The 22,777-nt window shown below is 39.3% G+C and overlaps 1 protein-coding gene across 3 annotated transcripts in view; it reads left to right on the forward strand.

Annotated features, from left to right (window-relative positions):
- The first annotated feature begins 18,575 nt into the window (after window positions 1–18,575).
- Window positions 18,576–22,777, forward strand: part of hspa4l (heat shock protein 4 like) — a 49,030-nt gene continuing 44,828 nt past the window's right edge. For 2 of the 3 annotated variants that reach the window (XM_015344968.2, XM_015344969.2), the window contains exon 1: window positions 18,576–18,981. In XM_015344968.2, coding sequence (XP_015200454.2) covers window positions 18,875–18,981 — 107 coding nt within the window. In that variant the 5' untranslated portion in view covers window positions 18,576–18,874. The remainder of the gene's footprint in view (window positions 18,982–22,777) is intronic. The other variant, XM_006629629.3, reaches the window with a different exon arrangement.

Below are 22,777 nucleotides of genomic sequence, written 5' to 3' on the forward strand. Positions count from 1 at the left end.
GTGTATTACAAAGTATCATAACACTAAAAAACATTTGAAAATAAAATATGTATTCGCTTTTGTCTGCTTAAGCGCATTTTATGAACATTTCAAATAAAAAGATGAAAACCCACAAACAGAAAACCATATTAGGACAGGAAACCTCAAAGCAGTTTCAATCTATACACAAAGAAAGCCATCACATTTTACCATGGAGATGAATGTCATTTTTTGATGCACAGAAGACAGTCCCACTTTGTAAAAAGTTCCCATGAAACCCAACTCTTTACTTGAGCCAATGATTGAAAAAAAGCTTTTCCTTGGAAAACACTTTAGCAAGATGAAAGCTCTCAGCGGGGCTGTAAAGACCCAGATTCTTCTCATCAGACATGAGAGCTGGCCACCTGGTGCTGTGTTCCTCCAGGTCTGAGTGAGATAGACGTGGCCCCAGCTGTTGCATTCTGGGCTTCTTTCTTTTGCGAAAAGGAGAAAATGGTGATTAACTTTTTCCTCAGGTCCTTCCGTACAAATATGTACATTACTGGGTCTAGCACACTGTTTAGGCTGAGTAATCCCATAGCCACCTGGAAATAAATGAAGATTCTGGATTCGTAATCACAACTGTCCTGGAGTGTGAGTATCCCAATGTAGGCTACATAGCACATGAAATGGAAGGGCCCAAACACCAGCACAAACATAACTATGATGAGAGTTAGCATGAGCAGGATTTTTCTCTTCTCCTTGTCCCGTATGGATGTCACATTAACAATATTCTTCTGAATGCCCCGGTAGATAGACAAAAGAAAACACAATGGCAGGACAAAGGTGATAGTCATGGCAATAAGCTGGAACTGTGCAAAGTCTTTCTCGGTTGGGTAGGTTTCCATGCAACGATCAAGAGGTGCACTTTCAAAGCCGAGGCCAATGCCTACAGAGCTGCAGATAGTGACAAACACCCACAGGAAAGCACAGAAGATACAAGAGTTCCTGACCCTGATGTGCTTTTGAAACAACAAAGGATGTGTAACTGCCATGTACCTCTCCAGGAAAATGCAGCACATGAAGAAGATGCTGACAAAAAGGCTGATCCAGAAAATGCAGCCAATGACTCTGCAGGCAGCCTCCCCAAAACGCCACTTGTGGTCATTGCTGAAGTAGTCAATCCAAAGAGGTAAGGTTAAAATTTGGAGTAGATCAGAGAGGAGCAGGTTGATGACAAACACAGGGAGGATGTCCCCAGCCTTCAGGAGGCCGTGGAGGCCAAAAAGAGCAAGACAATTAAGGGGAAGCCCAACGCAGAAGACACAGCTGTACAACAAGGAGAGGAAGAGTGTGTCAGAGGAGAAATCGATATTGTCACAGAAGCTGGAGTTATTTCTGTTGCTCATTTTCTTTGAATGCAAGAAGGCGCAGAGTTTGAGACTTCACAGTAAATTCAAAGATGGATACAGTGCTCTATGAAGCTCCTAACAGGTCTTCCGCAGAGTTGAAGAGAAATCTGCAAAGAAAAAAACAGGAAAATACAAATATCAAGATTGTGATCAACCAATAACTGAGCACATAGCATGTGGGGTCTCTTAAAAAAATATACTGTAGGTACTAATTTCCACTAGCGATTTTCCTTTTGCCAAGTCATTCAAGGACATCGACCTACGCATGCACAAGTAATGTCGTCTCAGTTCTTTTCTCCTTTTTTAAATTGCTCATTTGTAAATGCCACACCAAAACAAGAAGGGGAAAACCTAAGCTTTATACATTAAACAAGTACATTGTTTAACAACATGAGAGAAACCATGACTAGTCTGCCCACATAACTGAGGAAGAAAGAAAGCAGAAGATGGGGTCAATGAGAGCAAAGAGGGGTCTATACAAACATATAGAAGAAAGAGACTGCCACTCCACGAGTAAAGTCAAAGCACAAAAAGGTTACAAATGAAATGGTGCCATTTGGCCCACTTACATCATTTTCTATAGGCTACAGGACACATGTCCTCTGCGCTACATGTGGTTGACATGACATTGTACTCTTTGCAGGCTCAGTACTTCTCAGCAAGAAGGTCCTGTTATAGACAGAGTAGGGAGAGGAAGATTGTCTCTTGTTCTGTCACTGTTCAGTGCTGTTCAGATTGTTGTAACAGGGCCATCCACTGAGATTACTCAAAATGGTGGTCACTGATGCAGAAGGAACTCCAGCCACATCCCATGTGGCTTACACCATGAGCTCTCTAAAGTGGAAGTGCCTTTGAAACTAACAACAGGGGGCACTTTTTACACTAAGGGTTGTGGGAGCCTGAACACACTACCTAGCCAGATGGATAAAATCCTAAAATCTGGGTACCGAAATAATCTGAGCTAGGCTGTCTCATTGCCTGCTCTCGTCTTTAACTGGTATTGAATTGTACTTGTAATGAAATGCTGGTTCTGAAATATCTCGACCATCTTCACAATTCTTGTATCAAATGTCTGACAACATCTTAAACAATAGCATCTCTGATCATGCCAGGCAGTTTCTGGAATTCGTTCAGCTCTGCTCTTGCCAGGAGTCAGTCATGGCCTCTCAGAATACTAAACTTTATTTTTCTTAACAAATTTCAAATTAATTGAAGAAGTTTGAATATGTAGCTGCAAAGAAAAAAGGTTTATTCCATGCTGAAAGGGAAAGAAAAGAGATACAGCTTTTCAGCTGTGGAGCCTTCTTCGGGTGTGAGGGAGAGAGGTAAACAGCAGAGAAATTAAGCTTGGAAGAACAAAAGACAGAGTAAGTAAGAAAGGGTGAGGAACAGTGAGGAAATGGGCATACAGTATAACAGATGAGAAGGAGTGTCCAAATTCAGGGAGAACTGGAGAAGTGTGAAGCCAAAATCTGCAAATGAATAGAGAGGATTAAGAAGGAGATGAGTCTGTCATTGAGGAAGGGGAAAGGGGAAAGCTGTGATCCAAGTTTCAGGATAATTGTTTGTTTTTGGATGTCTTTCTGCATAGGAGTTCTAAATAGGAGTTCCAATATCCCTCTGCCAGGATGCAGATATAGAGATCAGCAAGACTGTTGCCATTAGAGGTGAAATGGGGAGCTGAATTTTTTGGAAAGATCTTCGATCTTCACAGCTCTGACATGTTCCCTGACACGGTCTGCCAGTTACCTTCCTGTCTCACCAAAAATAAATAGCTCGGCCTTTCTCTGCATTAGATGCAATAAATGAGGTTACTGGAAGAAATACACACTTTTAAAATTAACTTCACAAAGTGTTTCACAGGAAAAGTAAAAAAAACAACCAGTTAAAATTAAGAATAAAACCCACAGTTAACAGAGATAGGAGATAAAATAAGCAGAAGGAGCCACAAATTGATCATAAATGGATTAGAAGATGCAAGGAGCAGACACCAGTTAAATAAAGGGCTTTCTGGAGAAGAGGGTTTTTAGCCTGGATTTGAAAGCGCTCAGTAAAGGTGACTCCTCGGACACCCTTGGGGATTGAATTCCAGAGCTCTGGGATGTAGCAGCCGAAGGCCCCTTCACCCATAGTACTGTATGTAAACAAACCTGGGAGACAAACCGGAGACAAACCTGGGAGACAATCAAGAATTGTTCTGCTGTTCGTCTGGCAGTATCTCCTTCACCGAATTTAACTTCACAGGTATTTCGAGACTGCTGTCAAACCCAACATTCATTTTTGTTGCTTTCTTCCTGTGCACATTTCACATTTGTGTTTCTGCACTTCAAAATTGTGTACTCATCCATGCCACAGTAACTGTAAACTGTGATCATTCTCAATAATGTGCAACTAAAGTGACTCATAGAAATGTTGTACATTGATTGATAAAAACATTAGTCAAAGTAAGAAATGTATTTTATGGGCTCGAAATTAAATTGACCATTTACTTTGCTTAATTTACTCTTCCAAAGAAACAAAATGGGCACATTTTTAGACCTATGCAGTTTTGAAATTCCAGTACTACCCTTTTTATTATTGGGAAGAAACATTAATGTGCATCTTATTATTTTGCTAAATTAGCACAAAACTGAAACAAACAAAACTACCTAAATCAAAGCTGAAATGATATATAAATAAAAAAACAATAAATAAAAACTTTCTCTGTGTTAGATAGCCTAGTTAAAACCACAGTGCATACTGTATATAGAAATGGCTTTTAAATAGTTTACAATGTAGGTAGTGAAAACAAATATTCTTACCTCTGGACATTTAAATGGTTTAGCTCTATGCGTGTGTTTTCTCTCTTCTGTCCTGGTGGTAAGGTCTTGGTCAGGAAGTCACTGCTCAATGTATAATGAAACTGAGGCATGTTAAAAAAAGATGCAGGGTGTATGTTATAGTGCCACAGTAGGTTTCTGTACACATTTACGTTGGTACACATTACTAGGTGTTGTACAAATAGGATTATTTAGAACACTGTGTTGTTTAAGAGAGGAGTTTTACAGAGGGCAGCAGTGGTGAATCCAGTTTATGCAATACCTGGCTAATGAAAAAAAAACGCTCATTCACACATTTCATTTTTGACTCTACTGGAGGAACTCTACATGGTTTAGTCTGTGTTTGCATGGATTTGGAGTCCTTGGAACGGATGAGCATTGAGAGGAACACGAGGCAAGACTGCGCCCACTGCTCTACATCTGCTCCTTGTGTGAGTGGTCTGCTCACAAAGGTCTGCTGGGAGCAACCTTTAGCAGCAGGGTGGTGTTGCTTTGTGAGCTAAGAGGCTTGAGTGTTACTCCTTGCATGGGAAGTAATGCAAAATGAAGCTAACTGGCTAAAACCAAAGTCTAGACAACTGTGATTGCAAATAACTTGATCAAAGCACAGATAGCAGTCAATAAAACTGAACTAGTAACATCTTTCACGTACTGTGGCTACAACCTACACCGTACTTGCAGAAGCGAGACAAGTATCAGCTGCATCTGCTTGAAACAGATATGTTTCCACAGAGATATGTATCGCAGCAGAATTAAAGAGCTATAATGTGGCCATTCCCCTTGCGCTGTTTTACAGGTCTGAGATGTTGGAAATCGGGCTCTTTTGATCAATGGCACTCACAATGGATACTTAGTGTTCATTTCATTGAGTGTATTATCAACGCTGAGATCTGCTGTTGAACAGTGTCCACAGCAGTCAAGACTGGGGGGCTGTTGTTATTTGGTCATGTTGCAAGGATGGACATCTTGGTCAATCACTCCAGAGCCCAGGATGGGATCATCAAGGGCCTGTCGTAAGCTGGAGCCATGGCTGACGAGGGCGTGCACCTCTGAAGCCGGTTGCAGACTTTATAATCTTGACCGGTGCACTGGCCATTATATGCAAACTTACAGTTAATAGTCTCCCTGATACCGGTTGCAGTACACCCATTTTTGTCACTCTGTGACCCAAACATATATAAGTTTTAAACACATCTTTTTAAAACCCAGCTGGAATTTCATTTCTGAGTTTATATTTTTTGACGTTGTTATTGTCAGCCATTTTCCCCTGTGTCAGTCGTGACCACTTTCCGGTTGCAAGCACTTCATTTTTTGCTTGTTGTCCCAAGGAGGACACTAAAAATCCCAACAAAGAAAACAAGGTCTCAGTTTCCTCACGGACTATACATTTGTGTTTCTGCTACATCACTTACGGTGAAAGCTTGCCTTGCTAGACACCTGCCTTTTTTACTGAATTGTCTATAAAAGGAATCCAGTAACCTACAATTTACATATAACAGCCATATAACCTAAGTGTAGCACTTAAAATGGTTGCTGAAGGCCTTTACTATTGGTTGTTGCAGAAATTAGCAAATAAAGTTCCCTATTGTAATAGTTCCCCTTGGTGGAAACAATTAAAAGAGTAAAATAAAATGCGTAATGACAATAGGTCTGTTTCTGTCTCGAGTGTTCTTTGATTGCTCGGTTTACACATTTTATGCAGATTCATTATAGTTGTTGTAAACCCCGTTTATGAATATCACATTAACTCAAAGAAACCTAAATAAACCAAGTACAGCAGGTGTTCTGGGTCTCTATCTAAAGTATCAGTACTTGAACTGGGAGAAGCTCTCAAACTGGTCCAGTTAAGCAAATACGGTAACGATCCATTCAGGTCATTGTGAGTCCTACTGGAGTGTGAAGCTGCAAACACAGGACTGGGAATGGGGTCCCTTGTTTTACAGCAAGCAATCAAGTCTTCTAGGATCAGAAAGTAAAAGTTTGTGAACAAAAAAAAAAACCTGCATTGTTCACAATATGCATATACACCTGAATCAAAAACTTGAAAGCATGTTGTCCCAATAAAAGATTTTTCACAAAAGCTATCTGTCATCTGTACAGCAGTAAGAGTCAGGCTACAGCTTCCATTGTCTATATATAAACAACTGTGATGCCTGTTTGGTTTGTCTGCTACAGGCAAAGTTTGTTCCTAAAATTATACCATCTTAACCCCAGGCAAAGTGAATTAATTCAAAGAGACTTACAAGACTCTGGTACAGCTTTGTTCTAAAAAACGTTAACAGCATTCTGGTTTCTTTCACTCTGTGTCTTTATATGGCTATAAACAGAAGATCTCCATTTTTGGTAACTTCGCTCAGGGGACCTTTCCACACTTAACTCCCTAAGAACAGCTGCAATTTTAAGTTCATGTTTCATGACTATTTGAAAAGGTTTTTAATAAAATCAAATTCATTCCATGAAAAGTGACGTCTACTCATTGTGACCATCGGTTGATTCTGATGAAAATAAACTTCTACTCCCTGTGCTCTGGTTTCTTCCAGGGTTTCTTTTTGCGTTGGCCTGGTGTCCTGTCCAGGGTGTCCGCCACCTTATGTCCATTTATAGGATAGTATCCAGCTCCCCTGTATAGCATATAACAGCTGGAAAATGGATGAACTTCTGCTCCAAACTCATAAGAGTATTGGAGATGGTAGTTTTACCAAAACTTCTCAACTACTATTATTATTATTACGTCACTGCAACAAACTGTTTACAGAATTCCATATACAGTACCTCCAAACTGTTACTCTTTTCATGAACTACAACTGCACCACACTACTACACGGCTACAGCACAACGATGCTCCCCAATCTCTTTCCTACTGCTCTCCAAACTAGATTTAAAATCTGAGATTCCATTGTAACACCCTTTATATAATAAATCCTACTAATTAAACCCATGCAAGAAAGCGCACATTTCAATCAATTGCACAATCGGTGACGACAGGTGAGACTATTTTTACATCTTTGGAAACTTATCCCCGCCTTTGAGCGCAGGTTTTGCGCCCTTTAGTGGCAGACCCATGAATATTTCTGTCCCTGAAGAGGAGCCTCAGGAAGAGACAACACTAAACCTAGATTAAATAAACCTAATTTAATTCTATTCAGCCTATGTTTTACTATTTTTTACTGTGGCATACATGGGGAATTGCGATTTTGTAAAACATTAACTATTCATTAATTATTCAATTCAAATTAACACAAACATTATACTTTTTAGGTATTAGAAATTTAGGATGAAACAAGGATTGTGGAGACCGGCAGGAGTTTATAAAAAGCAGAGAATTAGGTTTGTGATTGCTGAAGCAGAACCGCCCCCTCGTGGCCAAGAGTAGGACTGCACATGTCCGGTAATTTCATATTTTATTACTTACAGTTCCTTTTAAAAAACAGTCTCTTAAGAACAAGAAAGGGCTCCGATTTAATCAATTAAGAGAGTAATGAGTTCAATTAGGTAATTAAGCTTATATACTAACATTCCCTTCCCAACAGACTCACTCTCTCTGAAATGTAGTTTCAGTTAAGCAGTAAACTCGTTTGGCCATGTTGTTCAGGATGTTAATAATAATAATAATAATAATAATAATAATAATAATAATAATAATAATAATAATAATAATAATCTTTATTTTATATAGCGCCTTTAAAGGTGGCTTCTCAAAGCGCTTTACAGGATGACAATAACATCATCAGGGATTAAAACAGGGATTGCTTCCTTTTCATTGTAGTGGCAATAGTAATGCATTTCTAAAATGACGTTTCCCAAAATGTAAACCTTTATTTCTGCCCTGACAGAGAATTGACCACATTTAGCTCCAGAAGCCTGAAGGTTTGCAGCTTCATCTGTAGCTGTTAAGCTGCTTATTACTTATTGGAATTAAACTGAAGTCTACATCTATGAAAGGTCAATAAATACAATAGTGATGGGTCAAAATATTCCTCATTCCAAGAAAACCTTAAATTACTTCCATTTTCAAAACAGTCCAATCAATTGTTCTTTTATCACAAACCTTACTTGATGAAAAAAGCTGGCAGTTTGTTAGTGACGCTTCAAATTAGGAGAAATCAAAGCTGTAAAGCTAAAAAAATTAAATATATATAGATTTTTTGTTTTCTCTTTGGTGTATATTTGTAAATGTGCTTTCAGCTTTTAAAAGGCTAAATGGGATTTATAATTGGTATCAGCCCAGTATGAATTTCTGTGTTTTATAACTTAGCCCTTATCCAGGGAGTGTTGCCTGAAATATAACCAATTAGACCAATGCAGAAGGAAGAAATGCTCATTGTGGGAGTGTCACATACTGTGTTACTCCCACCTGTGGCTGTTCAGCTAGGTTAAGAGTCATTTAATCAGAAACACGTTGAGGGGAGGCTGAGGTCATTAGAAATGACCCTTGAAGTAGGGTATTTTTTACACTCAGGACTGACTGAAGAAACACAGTCTAAATGAACAAGCTGATCAATTAAGTCATCAATTATAATTCGAGAATTAGATCTCAGTTGGAATGACAACCTGCAGTGTTCCCCCAGGAACAGGGCTGGGGGACCACTGGTTAAGGAATTTAAAGAAAAAGGCGCATTTCTGCCTGAAGCCTCAGACCTGCCACTCTGTGTTGTCCTGTTGTACTTAACCTTGTTTTTCTCCGTCTTGACAATGGGGCTTAAACCAAAGACCAATTTACAGCAAATGTTCATGCATACTGTAGTTTACTCCTATTCTCCATGAGCTGTGTTGTAAAACAGCAGCAGTTAAATAATTAAATATCCCTCGTTTAGCAATATAATATCTGCATAATTTATTTCCATAACAGCCTTTAGCAGATTCCTACAGATTTTTCAACATAATAGCTTGCTGTATCTAGGATTTGTGTCACTTTATTTACTTAACAAACCTTTTTTGTTAAAGTCACTGTTATGGCGAAAATCAGGAATTGACTGAGTGGTTTAGTCAATAAGTAAATAATTATTCATAACCCCCGACTAGTATTTTCTAGCAATATACCTGTCAGGTTTCCAAGCCTTTCTAAATGGATGATTTAAGGATGACAAGTGCTGGATTGTGAATTTTCAGGATCTGTGTTGGTCACCCCTGACTCCTGGATATAACACTGCCAATATCTCAGTAGCTTCATACGCTGATCCTATACCCTGGTTTCCCTGTGCCTGCTGATTCTTACCCAGACGCTGATTGATTTATTTGTCTGTATCAGGTCAATTTGTAAATTTGAAAATTTACTTTCGGTTCCTGAAAAGTTTTTGAGAATTTAATTTTGTCAAAGCCTCCTGAAAATCTAAATATATCATGTCATACTCTATGTGCCTTTATATGCATTACTGCTGTTACCTGTTCATATAACTTTACCAGATTCATTAATTAAGATCTACTTTTAGTAGTCCAGTTTAGTCTTCTTCTAAATCCATGTAAAATAACTTGTTTCATCTGTTTGAGTTACTCGGATGTTAACAACAACAATAATAATCCTTACACTTACATAGCATTTTCTGACACTCCACTCAAAGTGCTTTACAGGTAATGGGGACTCCCCTCCACCACCACTAATGTGCAGCCCCACCTGGATGATGTGACGGCAGCCATAGTGTACCAGAACGCTCACAACACATAAGCTCTCAGTGTGGAGGAGAACAGAGTGATGAAGCCAATTCATAGATGGGGATTATTAGGAGGCCATGATTAGTATGCAGAACGTTGCTGCAGTAAAAACTACACTACTTTTTCTGGTTTGGACTTTAAATGGGTCTCTTCAATGATTGCTGTTTGGCTGGAATAATTTGTGGGTAAGTACAAACAACGCAACATGTGGACAGTATCTTGTGAATTTTGTGGACAGTGTGAATAATAAATGCAGAACATCCAGTGGTGTGTTAGGCAGTGCCTGTTAGCAGCCTTCAGCAAGAGTAAAACAAGTAAAGATGAATATAAACCTGTTCTTATAGAAGCCTCTAAGCACTATGTGATGGAAGCTCATAAAATACCCATTATTTGCTTTAAATGGGTAGTCAGGTATTTCCATTGAAGCCACACAGAGTATATCATTGGAGAGCTTGTCCTGGTTTCTAGGAGTGAAATGACTAGAGGGCACATGATGGAGCATTTATACAGCTGAGTGGACTGGAGCAACTGGGGTCCAGTACTTCATTTTAGGTGCAAAGAAAACAGAAAAAGAATACAGAAATCAAGACAAGCATTGTTTTTGAAGAGATCTGAAAAGGTGTGGGGCCTGCTGGGACCTGAAAGAAAGAAGGGTCAGTCTCCTGACAGAAGCAATAATTTAGAATTGACCATTTCTGACAATTCAAAGGCTTTCGAAACTCATTACAAAAAGTTCAAACAGCACAGCATGTTTCCAGGGCGCAGAGACTTTGTGAGCAGTCTAAACTTGAACATCCTTAAAGTAGCTTTGTAAAAGTGAAACCAGCTTAAAACAGACTGGGGGTACCGTGACTCATAAGAAAGACAGGTTATTATATAAAGCCCATAGGATAGAAAAGCTTTGTGCATATTAGAACTGTCACAAGCTCAGACAAGTAACATCCCTTCATCTATAGTGACATCTTGACATATCAGCTGGAAAAGATGTACCATGTACTTAGGTAATTTAAGTTTGATAGACTGAACTAAATTGAGTTTGTATCCTATTTCTGTTAAAGGAGACTATTAAAGCAAAATAAATGAGCTGTAGAAAGTAACACGGTTATAAAGTTTCAATTAAATGAGCTTTCAATGAGGGCAAGCCCTTAGTTTGATGTGTATAAAGTATTTCTCAATCCATTTAAAAATGTTTTTTTCTTCATTCAGAACAATATCAATCTACGCAATTTTTTATTTTACGTAAAATATGTGTTTTAGATTTATGTTTTTGATATTCATACTTAGTGGGTCAAATAAAAAAAAAAACTCCTCTATGTAGAAGCATTTACATATTCCCACACCTAAATAAAAGTGTCTCGGTTAAAAGATATTTGGCAGTATTCATCTGCATAATATAAATCAGTATATTTGTTTTTGTTTGCCCTCCACATACAAAACCTTGTCATATATTTGAATATACATACTTATTTTAAAGATTGAATCCAATTGAATCCATAATGAAAGAAAATGAGCTACCCTAGTTCTCTCACAACACATACCCACCTGTGGAGCAGGAAGTCCACCTCTTGCATGAACATCTGAGTCAGGCTTTGTACGGGCCAAGCTACCAGGTCCTGCGGATTACATATCAGCTCTGTTTGTGTGACATATTGTATCAATGACAGGTGCACTTGTTTAAAATTTGTCATGGATCTCTGTAGTTGGAGATTCATTCTATTCAGGGAATAATAGATCAATCTTTGCATTTGAAAGTAATAGGAGCTCCAATTTCTTGCTCAGACGGCAAGGGAGTCCCGGGTTCAATCCCAGGGAGGGGCAAGCGATGTAGCTTGCTCTAATTTCTTCCAGGCGACTCACAGGTCCACTCAGCCTGCTTTCTAAATGAGTACCGGGGGTAATAGGCCAGCTGGGGAGTGATGCTGACCACACCACCTCAACCTCCAATGTCTGATGGTTGAGAAAAATTGTGGCCCTTGCTACTGATTCCCCATGGGCCTTTATGGCCTGAAAAGGGGACCTTACCTACCTACCATTTGAAAATAACATCAGTCAACAATCACAAATCTAAGTCCTGGACTACACTTGGAATTTGGGCTCATGGATCGGTTTGCACGTTTCCACAGTGAATAAGACATTCCAATTGTCTAATGATTCTCATGTCTGTTGTCAGACATCTTGGTAATCCCTCTTTGTGAACCCTTAAAAATCTTTCAAGCAAGTAATTTCGTAAACTCAGCTCACTGACTTACTGTAAACACAGACAAATCAATAACAGCATACTGTACTATGATAAACAGTTTAGCATTTCTTAAAGACTCTGTATGATAAAAGAGAAAGTTGCCCCCTGGAAATTGCTCAAGAACAAGTTATACTTATTATAATGTCTAGATACAGTGCTTGAAGCTAAAACTGTGATCCAGCTGTAATGGATACCTTTTAATGAGACATACACTGCTTAACTGTAGGAATGCTGAGCTCCGTTGTTCCTACTGTGTTTCTGTTCTTTTAAGATGTCTGAGTCAGCTGACAACAGTAAAGATTAATCTCCTCAGTTTCTGTTCACTCGGCTGGACTTGTTAAAGAGTTGTAAATGTGCAAATAGTTGGGTGGCACATTGGTAATTACTCAACAGTTGACATATATTGAGAAAAAGCAAAAAAAAATGTAAATGACTCAGCAGTTAAGCAGGTATACATAAGATTGCCAGCAGCAAGGCAGTAATCCACATGCTAATGATTTTTAAATGTCAGCATGAAGAGTAGCATATCCAACAACAATATAACATTCATCCAGACCAATAGTGAGTTGAGGTATGGTTCACTTTCCATGCAACTTGACCCCTAGAAGTGAATGACTGTGTTGGTACTGATGTGGGAAGTGAGTGGTCCCGATATGACTACGACTGAGGCATTTTGAGGATACTGTAAGTAGGTGTGCAAAGGGATGACACGATTCCGTCAGCAAAATCTACTGGGTAGGAAGATAAAATCTTCTCTAACAGGCTGCGTGGAAGAGAGAGGGGACAATGATTAAGATTGTAGTGATCTCGACATTGTAGGAATGCAGGTTTATAACAAAGCTGCCCTTCTGTTAAGCTTCACTACACAGCTCAGGAAGCCTGTGTCTTATGGGTACACCCCTCTCCCTCCCCCACCCTTTTCTTTCCTTTACTGAAGTATGTGAACTTCAGTTTGTCTTCCTCTGCCAACTTGTCATTATCAGGTCTACCTTCCCCCGTGACTTTGGCTTGTCTGCTATTTTCTTTGCGTGCTCTTTGTAGATTAGATATTAAGTCACTTATTTCTCCGTACCCGCCTTCTTCTTGAGCTGTCTTGCACTGTGGTCTCCTAGCAGGCCTTCACATACAGTGTAAGAGCTTTAGGCTAGAACTAGATTTGCTTATCAAGGCTCCCTGAGAACACACTGCACTTTGAATGACTACTGTTTTGGTTAAGTGTATTGTTGCTGTATATTTGGATAATTCCTGCACAATATACCTTCATGGGTGGTTAGTACTCTGTCTCACTCCAGGCTTTCTAAGCCCACTTTGCAAAACTAGTGTTTCACTTTATAGGGGACTCAAATGTTTCTAGAGCTTTGGTGCATTAATGTACTTGGTGCTTTTAGTGCTTTGGCACTTCGGTGTCAGGAGTACTCCGAGACTACTGCCTCCATACAACCTGATGCAAGGTTTCCAAATGCCCAACAAGTGGACTTATGCTCAAGGGATCCCTTGCAACATTCTCTATGCATAAATAACTATCCTCAAACTGGTGCAGTCTCCCTTTGATGGCCAGCTCTGGGATGTAGAAGCCCCAGCAACACAAACTCTGTCTTGGATCTGGAACCAGATAAGAAAACTAAACACTCTCTCCCCCAATCTTAAACCAAATCTGAACCTAACCTTGCTGAGTTATAACCTTAAGCCTTAATAACCTTAACCAATTATAACCATGCATCATAGTAGCCCAAGCTTACTTGGAAGATCCTGTTTGGCCTGGGACGCTGACCATAGGCCAATCCTATGTCAGCAACCTGACACTGCAACAGTTGGGTCTTCTACTACTTTCCCAGTCTACTTGGTTGCTGATCAGAATCCTTACATCCCACCTAGCAGCTCCTGGCATGGCCTTCTCCCTAGAACTACACCTCCATACTAACCGCAGAACCAAGACCTGAACTCTTAACCTTCGGAGTTAACCCAGTGAGCATAGCTAGCTGTTGCTCCTCCGCTCTTGAAATTGCCTTTATTACCTATATAGAGCAAACCCACTGCTAAGAGAATGCTCTCTTTGTGGTGGCTAAACATACTGTGCCTCTTCAGAAAGCCAACCGTGCTTTTCCTTCCAACCTCCTCACCTAATGAGCGATGTTTTAACCAAACCTGTTTACCCTTTGCAACCAAGAGACAACCGTTAATCATTTAACAGGGACCGCTAAGCAGAGGCTTATGTTATCAGGCATTTCCCTCTCTGTTTTTCAATGTGTCTCTCCATCAGCCTATTTTGGGAGACCACTAATGAGCAACAACAGCAGCAGAAAGCTTTGTTTGTTATCATGTGCAATTGCTTGCACCTTACCTGTGGGCACATTTGCAATGATCTCTTTAAAACCAGCAGTCATATCACCCTGCAACTCACAACTGGTAACCCACTGAAGCTAAGCAGGTGTGAGCCTGGTCAGTATCTGGGTGGGAGACCTCCTGGGAAAAATTAAGGTTGCTGCTGGAAGAGGTGTTAGTGGGGCCAGTCCATGTGGGTCCTAATGCCCCAGTATAGTGACGGGGACACTATACTGTAAACAGGTGCTGTCCTTCGGATGAGATGTAAAAAACTCTCTGTGGTCATTAAAAATCCGAGGGCGTTTCTCGAAAAGAATAGGGGTGTAACCCCAGAGTCCTGGCCAAATTTCCCAATTTCCCTTACCAATCATGGCCTCCTAATAATCCCCATCTATGAATTGGCTTCATTACTTTGCTCTCCTCCCCACTAATAGCTGATGTCTGGCGCACTATGGCTGCCGTCACATCATCCAGGTGGATGCTGCACATTGGTGGTGGTGGAGGGGCGTCCCCATTACCTGTAAAGCGCTTTGAGTGGAGTGTCCAGAAAAGCGCTACATAAGTGTAAGCAATTATTATTATATCAATAAACGATATGGTTCTCCCAATTCCCCAACCAACTAAAACTCCCACACAATGATAACTCATAGTATCTCTGAAAACATTTTATACCCTTCTCGTGATTTGTGCAGTTGAGACCGATGTGCAAAGTATTTTTTTAACAAGATACACGCAAACGTGCAAAAAATATTCTAAACTGGAAAGCATATGGGCATACCTGGTAAAATCAAAAACTGTTCAATTTTCTTCTGAATCCTAGACTAACACTTACAGACATCATGAAGAGAGGCAATGCTACAAAGAACAGCTCATTGTACCTCCTGCCAAGCATGGTTAGCAGTTTCAGCATGGTGTAGGCCTGTTTTATATTTTAGGAACAAAACAACTTTTCATTACTGAAGAAAATTAAAGTACTCAGAAACAAAATGAGTACAGATGGAAATGATGCCTGGTCACTGCTTGCTCACTGAACATATGACAGTGTCACACTTTAGCAAAACAATAATCTGAAGCATGCAGCCAAGTCAGCAAATGAATTCTATGGAGGGAAAAGCTCATTTTGTGCTGGCCATCACCATCATCTGACCTAAATCCTTTTACATAGTTGCTCCTGGGGACATGGAGTTCAGAGTTTACAACTTTTGATCTGCTTTCCTGATCCTTTTTGCATTTGAGAATGACCTATATTTTGTTTTATCTCTGTAGTATAGGTGCTGATGATGAAATCTGACTTCTGGTTTGGACTGTGAGTATCTTTTCAAAATGAGTTATCATATTTTCTCAATTTTTTTAAGTGCCCACTCAGTGTCAAAGCCTTTGTAACAGAAATAAGCGTAGGACAATGACAATATGGAAATCACAATAGCAGTAATATGGTGGCTCAGGTACATGGCTGTATATAAACTGTCAAGAGTTGCGGTGTCCTATCTTTTTCTGTACTGATGTCTTTTTATATACAGTATGGCTCCGATCCCCACCCAGCACATCACCTCTGCATACCTTATGCATTCCCTTGACTGTGTGCCAATGAACTACCATCTTGCTAAACAGATGTGAACAGTGATCCAATCATGGAGACTTTGTCCTACACTGCTGGTCACACTAGAGTAGCAAGACAATGACAGCCTCTATTGACCTGAGAGTAAGAATGTTTATTTTTCTTGGTTTTAAAGATTGTTTCATTTTTGCTCTCCATTCTGGAGAGTGCTTTATTGTGATGTGAGTAGGTCAGTCATTGCTTACATTTGGGTTGTTTCATCTATCTGTATCTAGAAGTAATTGTTTGTGTGGTCATATTTGAAATTGATTCTACTTGAATATGGTGATTTGTTTCTTGTAAGTGTAAATGGTATTGTAATACATGTTGCTATTAATAGGGAGATTTTGGTTTGCTTGTGAGGTTTTATTTTAAGGAATTTTACCTGTAACACTTTAATGTTGACCTGTTTACCTTGCAGATTTTAATACCTTGTTCTTTTTCTATCCTTTACACTACAGTTGCTAACCCAGTGGATGAATCATGTGCTTTTTGAAACCTCCAGGATATAGAATTGAGAGGTGCTAATACTAAGTGGGGTACTCAGATACAATTTTTGTTTTTCCCTTTTCTTATTCAAAGCTGAAGCTTAACTTTTACATTTCAAACCTTCCTAGCAAATTTCCTGAATTTGTTCCTGACTCTCTAAAGAAACCTTATGGTGTTTCTTTATATACTCGATTCAGAAATGAAGCATGGTCCTTTCAATTTTATATTATTTTGTTGGATGTGATCCTTTCTATGACTTGGAAGTTGGAGTTTTACTGTTCAATATCTGTGGTGGGTAATCCTGGTGTTCAGATAATGAGATGGTGGTGACATTTGGAGGCCACTTTGTCATATTTACATTTCAGTTTGATTTCCCTTGTAAACAGCCTGTAAGGGTCACCAGTCCATTGCTGGGCACACAACATATACAGTACACACACTAAGACAATTTGGAAGTGCCATTTAATCTAGTCACCATTCCTTTGGAAGACAGGAAAACCTGTTCCCCCAGATAGAACTAATGGCCATTCTCACCATTACCACTCTATTTTAATCTTTTTTCAGTGTTACTTCCTGGGTAGCTTCTGGTGGTCTGTTTGATCATCTATTGAGGGTAGTTCCCCAGTTCCTTAGGTGAGTTATATCAGTTCAGTGTTTCCTGTCTACAGCATGAAATCATTGTGAAAAGAAGATTGTAGTGATAGCCTAATCATGTCAACAATCAGCTGAGTTTCCATGCATTCAGCACTGTATCATCTACAGTACATGTAGAACATAAATCAGGTCCCTCCAAATGACAATTGATAGCTGCAGTTGAAGATAGTTGCTTTAAAATACCAGCTACTTAGTTTTCAGTACTTTACTAGACCTTACTAAACTAATATTTTAAATGTTATTACATAGCATTTCAGGGTGGTAGCCATGAAAAGCATTCTGTGATTTACATTTCATAACTACTCATAATATCAAGACAGTTTGGGGCAGCAGTAGGCTACCTACAGATTTAGGAGATTTGGGACTTATACTCTATAACAAATATTAAATGTTAACACCAGTTAAGTTTCTAAATCATTCCTGCAATCAAAAGATTCAAAATAAAGTGCTGATATTTTGTTATAAATGTCTTGATAGACAGCCCTTAACACCTGGCAGATGGCCATAGAATTTCATGGTTTTGTTAATGTTGGCCAAGTTTTGGCGATGGCTCTCCAGCCCTGTTCCTCTTGGGATTCCAGTGTCCTCTGGTTTAAAAATTTCCAGCTCTCCAAACGTTGTTGCAAATTACCTAGGATTATTTATAGATAACTTGAAATCCCTGACAGTTTCAGAGCTGAAAACAATTAAAACCCCGTAATGAGTAAATGTAGTCAAGGGTAAGAAAGCCCCTATGTGAAGCTTTATAAAGCAACATCCTTTTTTGCTACTCCTGGGGGTGAGAGAGCAATTAGGCTGAAATACATATCTCTAAAAAAAAAAGAACTAGGTGGACAGCGTTCTGAATGTCTAGGAACAAGACAAAAACAAGACTTCCAAAGGTAATTTTTCTAAGCCACGGAAAATCCCAACCTCTATCCTTTTTTTAATCAAAAGCCACCGCTTTGGGTCTGTTTAATAATCATATTGGTTAATTAACACTGGATCCGTAATTTATAACACGTCATTTTAGTAATGTACTATAACTCTTAATTCCACACCAATGACTATGTTTGAATTCTTGCGACAGGTATCTGGTGTGCCCCTACACACTCCACTGCGAACGTTTGACTTGCAACGTATATTTTAAATATAAATTCACCACGCAACCGCAAAAGGGCCGCCTTCCCAGGATCAGACCTTTCAGAATGTAATGTCATCTTAAAATTTACAGATGACACAAGCGTTCGCACTTCGTACCCCCCCCTTAAAAAACATACTCTATACACGCCGACTTGTACACTCCGCCCCTTGACATAACGTAAACAGATAGGCTTCCCTCTCTCCTTCTAGATCTTTCCGTGATGGACGGGATAGAGCAGCAATTAAAACGATGGCAGGAGCCGTACAGCCAATCCTTCGGGGGCAGAGGGCGGTATCCTATGGACTCTCCACTGCTTTCCTAGTGGTTGCGCAAGTTTTGCGTGTGCCGCCGGCTGGTGACTGCAGCAGAAGCCCAGAGAATTCTGCTAAAATTTCCCTTCACTGGAACAAGCCTAGTGTTTAGCAAATTTGGTTTATATAATACGGCTTTATAAAAACCTGTGTTTCAGTTAGGCGGACACGATAAAAAAGGGACAGGTTTAACGGAACCATCAGTTGGGGGGTCGTATAATTTTCTGTGTCATTTTCTTTACTGAAGGTGACAGTAATATTATAACGCGAGGACGGTAGCATCCTCCCAGCTTCATTCATTATGTCAGTGGTAGGCATTGATGTGGGCTTCCAAAACTGCTACATTGCTGTTGCCAGGAGCGGTGGCATTGAAACAATTGCTAATGAATACAGCGACAGATGTACGCCGTAAGTATCTCTCCATTCGGATTACTACAAGAATTAAAGCTGTGTGAAGCTTCGTTATGTAAAGTCTTGCGTGGTTATACATCTGATTGACATTGGTTTGGTTCTTGCATTGCCATAGTGAGAAGATGTGCAACTCCGATTGATATCCTAAAAACAGAGAAATCAAGATTACATCGATGTAATGCATTCCTTCATTTATTGCTGGGGTATGGATCACCAGTATAGAAACAAAATTCAGTGAAGCTCGTTTCATGTTTCTCAGTCGTTTTCGCGATCTAAACTGGTTTTGCGGTAGCTTAGTTCAGATTTTAAAAATCATTTAACTCCTGGATACTAAAATTAATTAATTTTAAATGAACAATTTTTGCATGCGTTCATAATGATAATTGTGTTGTCCTCCCTTGACTGTTCTTCATAATCGCAAGAGTCGGTGCACAGAGATGCCGCAACACGCGTGGTGATGCGCCTAAGATCTTGGTCTCCGGGAATGAGGAGAATCGCACGTGAAGCCGAAATGATCGTAATTACTGGCTTCATTAAAGTAATAGCCGGATATACGGTCTCTTTTCAAAGCGTAACTAACTCCGGTTCAGACGGGGTGTCGTAAAACACTGCTGTCTAGTGACCTGAAGGTGTGCTGACAGGACGTTTTCAGTGCTGATTAAAACAAGTCGTCATTGGTGTTTTTTCTTCCTAAAAGGGACAGGTTTTACAGGAGTACTTGTTAACTTCTTCTCGAAAGTCGCTGCTCTCTAATGTGCAGCTTCAGCGCCGGGGAGGAGTTGTTTCTTGATGCAAAGAAAATGCAGGCATCACTTCTGTACTCAATAATGTGACCTGCATGTCCTCCACAATTCGCGTATTGCAGCATCATAGACATGTTATGATTAAAATGTGGTGCCTGCGTATGATTTTCATCCCCAGCCATTTTTAAACAGAAATGACGGAATTTAACGTTCAGTTCTTATACGTATGCATTGCAGCCTTATTTCTGCTTGAGATTTTGGAGATTTCATCCTAATCCATGTGCATATTATGGCCTCTGAAAGCCCGTTAGTAACATTTCAGTGATGCTCTCCTATAAACCTCCTTGCTATAAGTTGAACGTTATTTTTACAGTCATGCAAAACGTATTGCTCATTGTAAAAACGCCTGATTGCTTTGTTTTTTAATTTATAGTGGACTCATAATCATAATATCATAATATCGGCGGCCTACCTGTAGTTCTCTCTGTTCTTGGTCAATAGGCATAGAATCAGGGATAATCTATGTACAGTAGTAGTAGTTTAAATTTTTCTTTACTCAGATATGAAGTTAAATTCTATTATAGACCTATTGCCTATAATTACATTTGATCTGAAGCATTAAGGCAATTTTATAATATTAATATTACAATTCACACAAATAAGTGCTCTTAATTATAAAAGAAACAGAAAAAAATGGCTTTTATGTAAAAGGCTCTCCTCATATTATCTACTTTTGCTATCAGTATGTGGAGGGCCTGAGGCCAGTTACCTCTATGTGAATGTGACATTTTCCAGTGTTTCTTAATTCCCTGACAGTTTTTTTCAGTCACCGGGGATAATGAAATTGAAAAGGTAGTTTCTCAAAGTTCCTTTAAAGGAAGTGCAACTTTAAAACTGGATTTTCAGTGTATTAATAATGTGGTCCCTTTTTATGACTTGTCATTATTCTTAGATTAAATACACAGATTTTAGTCAGTTGGAGAGCAGTTATCGTTAAAGATCCTTGCTTCTCAGAACATAGAACGTACTACTACTGTGAAAAAAAAAATACAGCATCTCACTTCATGCATTTTTTTAGAGTAAGAAAAATACCTGGATGCTATCTTTAACATATTTTAATGACTGGAAAGTAAATGATACAAACATAATACTGTTGAAAGCAATCTGTGTTTTATAAACAGCAAAAGAAAAACAAAAGTTAAAATCTTTAGTTCACGTCTGCACCTCATTAACTTTTTTCATATTATTTTTTGTGTCCCATGTCTACATGGTTGTGTGAAATACATGAAATCCTTCACCAGTTGCCCCCGTTAATTTGCGCAGGAGGGAAATAGGTTGCTAACATTTCAAAATTGGTAAGAAAAGTGCTAGTTTGGGCGTGTTGTAGGAGTTCCTAATGCAGGGGTTGTCAAACTGCAGATCTCCAGGACTGTTCTGTTTTTTTCAGATCTTTATTTCTTAACCAGTCGAAATGTATTCTCTGTGGAATGTACTTCACATCTTTTTCAAGGTCCTTTACCTTTGGCTGTTGGAAAAAATAAAGATATGTGAAGATCAACATGAAACATTTGTCTGGGAACAAAAACGCTTAATGGAATAGTCAGATGATTATGTGGTTGTTAACATGGATGAAAGGAGAGTTGGAGAACAGCTGCTCACCTGGTCCTGGATTTGACACTGTTTCACTTTGGACCTCATTAATAATTCTAATAATATCTAATAAGCTAGTGTACAGTATATGCAGGGCCTTGCAAAAGGACTCAGACCCTTTCAAATGTCTCACATTTTGTTGCTTTAAATCATGCAGCTATGAGGCTTTGAAGTAGCAATTAATATGTGTTATAGACACATCCTACTCCACACAAAGCAAAAAAAGAAAGAATTAATAATATGAAAGAAAAAAAGAAAAGCTGTGATAGCATAAGTATTCAAATCCTTTGCTTAGGCACGCCTAAATTAATTTTAGAGCACAAAATGAGTTTACTAAGCCAAACAGTTAGCTGATTCACCTCTGTCTGTGTGTAATAATAGTGGTTCCATGATTTCAGACCAAATATACCTAATTCTGTAAAGTCCCTCACTCGGGTACTGATTTGGTAAGGAAGAAGTTCAACTAGGAAGATCAAGGGACTTTCAAACCAATTCGGGGATAAAGTTGTATACAGACAGAGATTGGGAGAAGGGTATAATTTTTTCTCAAAGACCCTTCGTATCTCATGTAGCAAAGTGAAGTCAATCATTAAGAAGTGGGAGGCACCCAGACACTGCCTGGATCAGGCTGGACCTCTGCACTGAGCAGCTTGGCAAGGAGAATACTGCATCGCGCCATCACTGTCAGGCCAGCAGTGACTTTGAAAGAGTTCAGTGGGTGAGATGGGTTAACTCATCCCAGGCACAGAACCTAAGTGATAAGGAAAACACCGGAATATGTTTTGTTTTTGGACAAGAAAAAATTGGAATTGTTTTCAACGTAGTGCATCACTCACACAACACCCTCCCTATGGCCATCCACGGTGGTTCAGCATTACGCTGTAATAATAATTAATAATAATTGCTTACACTTATATAGCGCTTTTCTGGGCACTCCACTCAAAGGGCTTTACAGGTAATGGGGACTCCCCTCCACCATTACCAATGTGCATCATCCACCTGGATGATGCGACGGCAGCCATAGTGCGCCAGAACGCTCACCAGACACCAGCTGTAGTTCTATTTCCAATCAGCTGGGTTTGGGAAGTTCGTCAAGACTGATGGGAACATTGAGGGAGCATAGTAGTGCCAAATCTTAGAGGAAATCCCTCTTCAGATCTTAAACTGGGACAAGAATCAGTTTTTTAGTCAAAGGTGCTTTCAGCGATTTTGAGCTCATGGGTCTTAATACTTATTAACGTGTTTCAGTTTTTTCTTTTTAATGTAACTGTAACATATCTTACCCTTGGAAACCGTTAGTTTAAGCATTCAGGGTCTGAATAAAATGTAGAATTTAAAAAATATTCACAGTTTTTTAAGCACACACAATGGGACACCATAGGAATCGTCTGAATACTTTT

This window comes from Lepisosteus oculatus, chromosome 1 (genome assembly GCF_040954835.1).
Source record: "Lepisosteus oculatus isolate fLepOcu1 chromosome 1, fLepOcu1.hap2, whole genome shotgun sequence".
Lineage (NCBI taxonomy): Eukaryota > Metazoa > Chordata > Actinopteri > Semionotiformes > Lepisosteidae > Lepisosteus > Lepisosteus oculatus.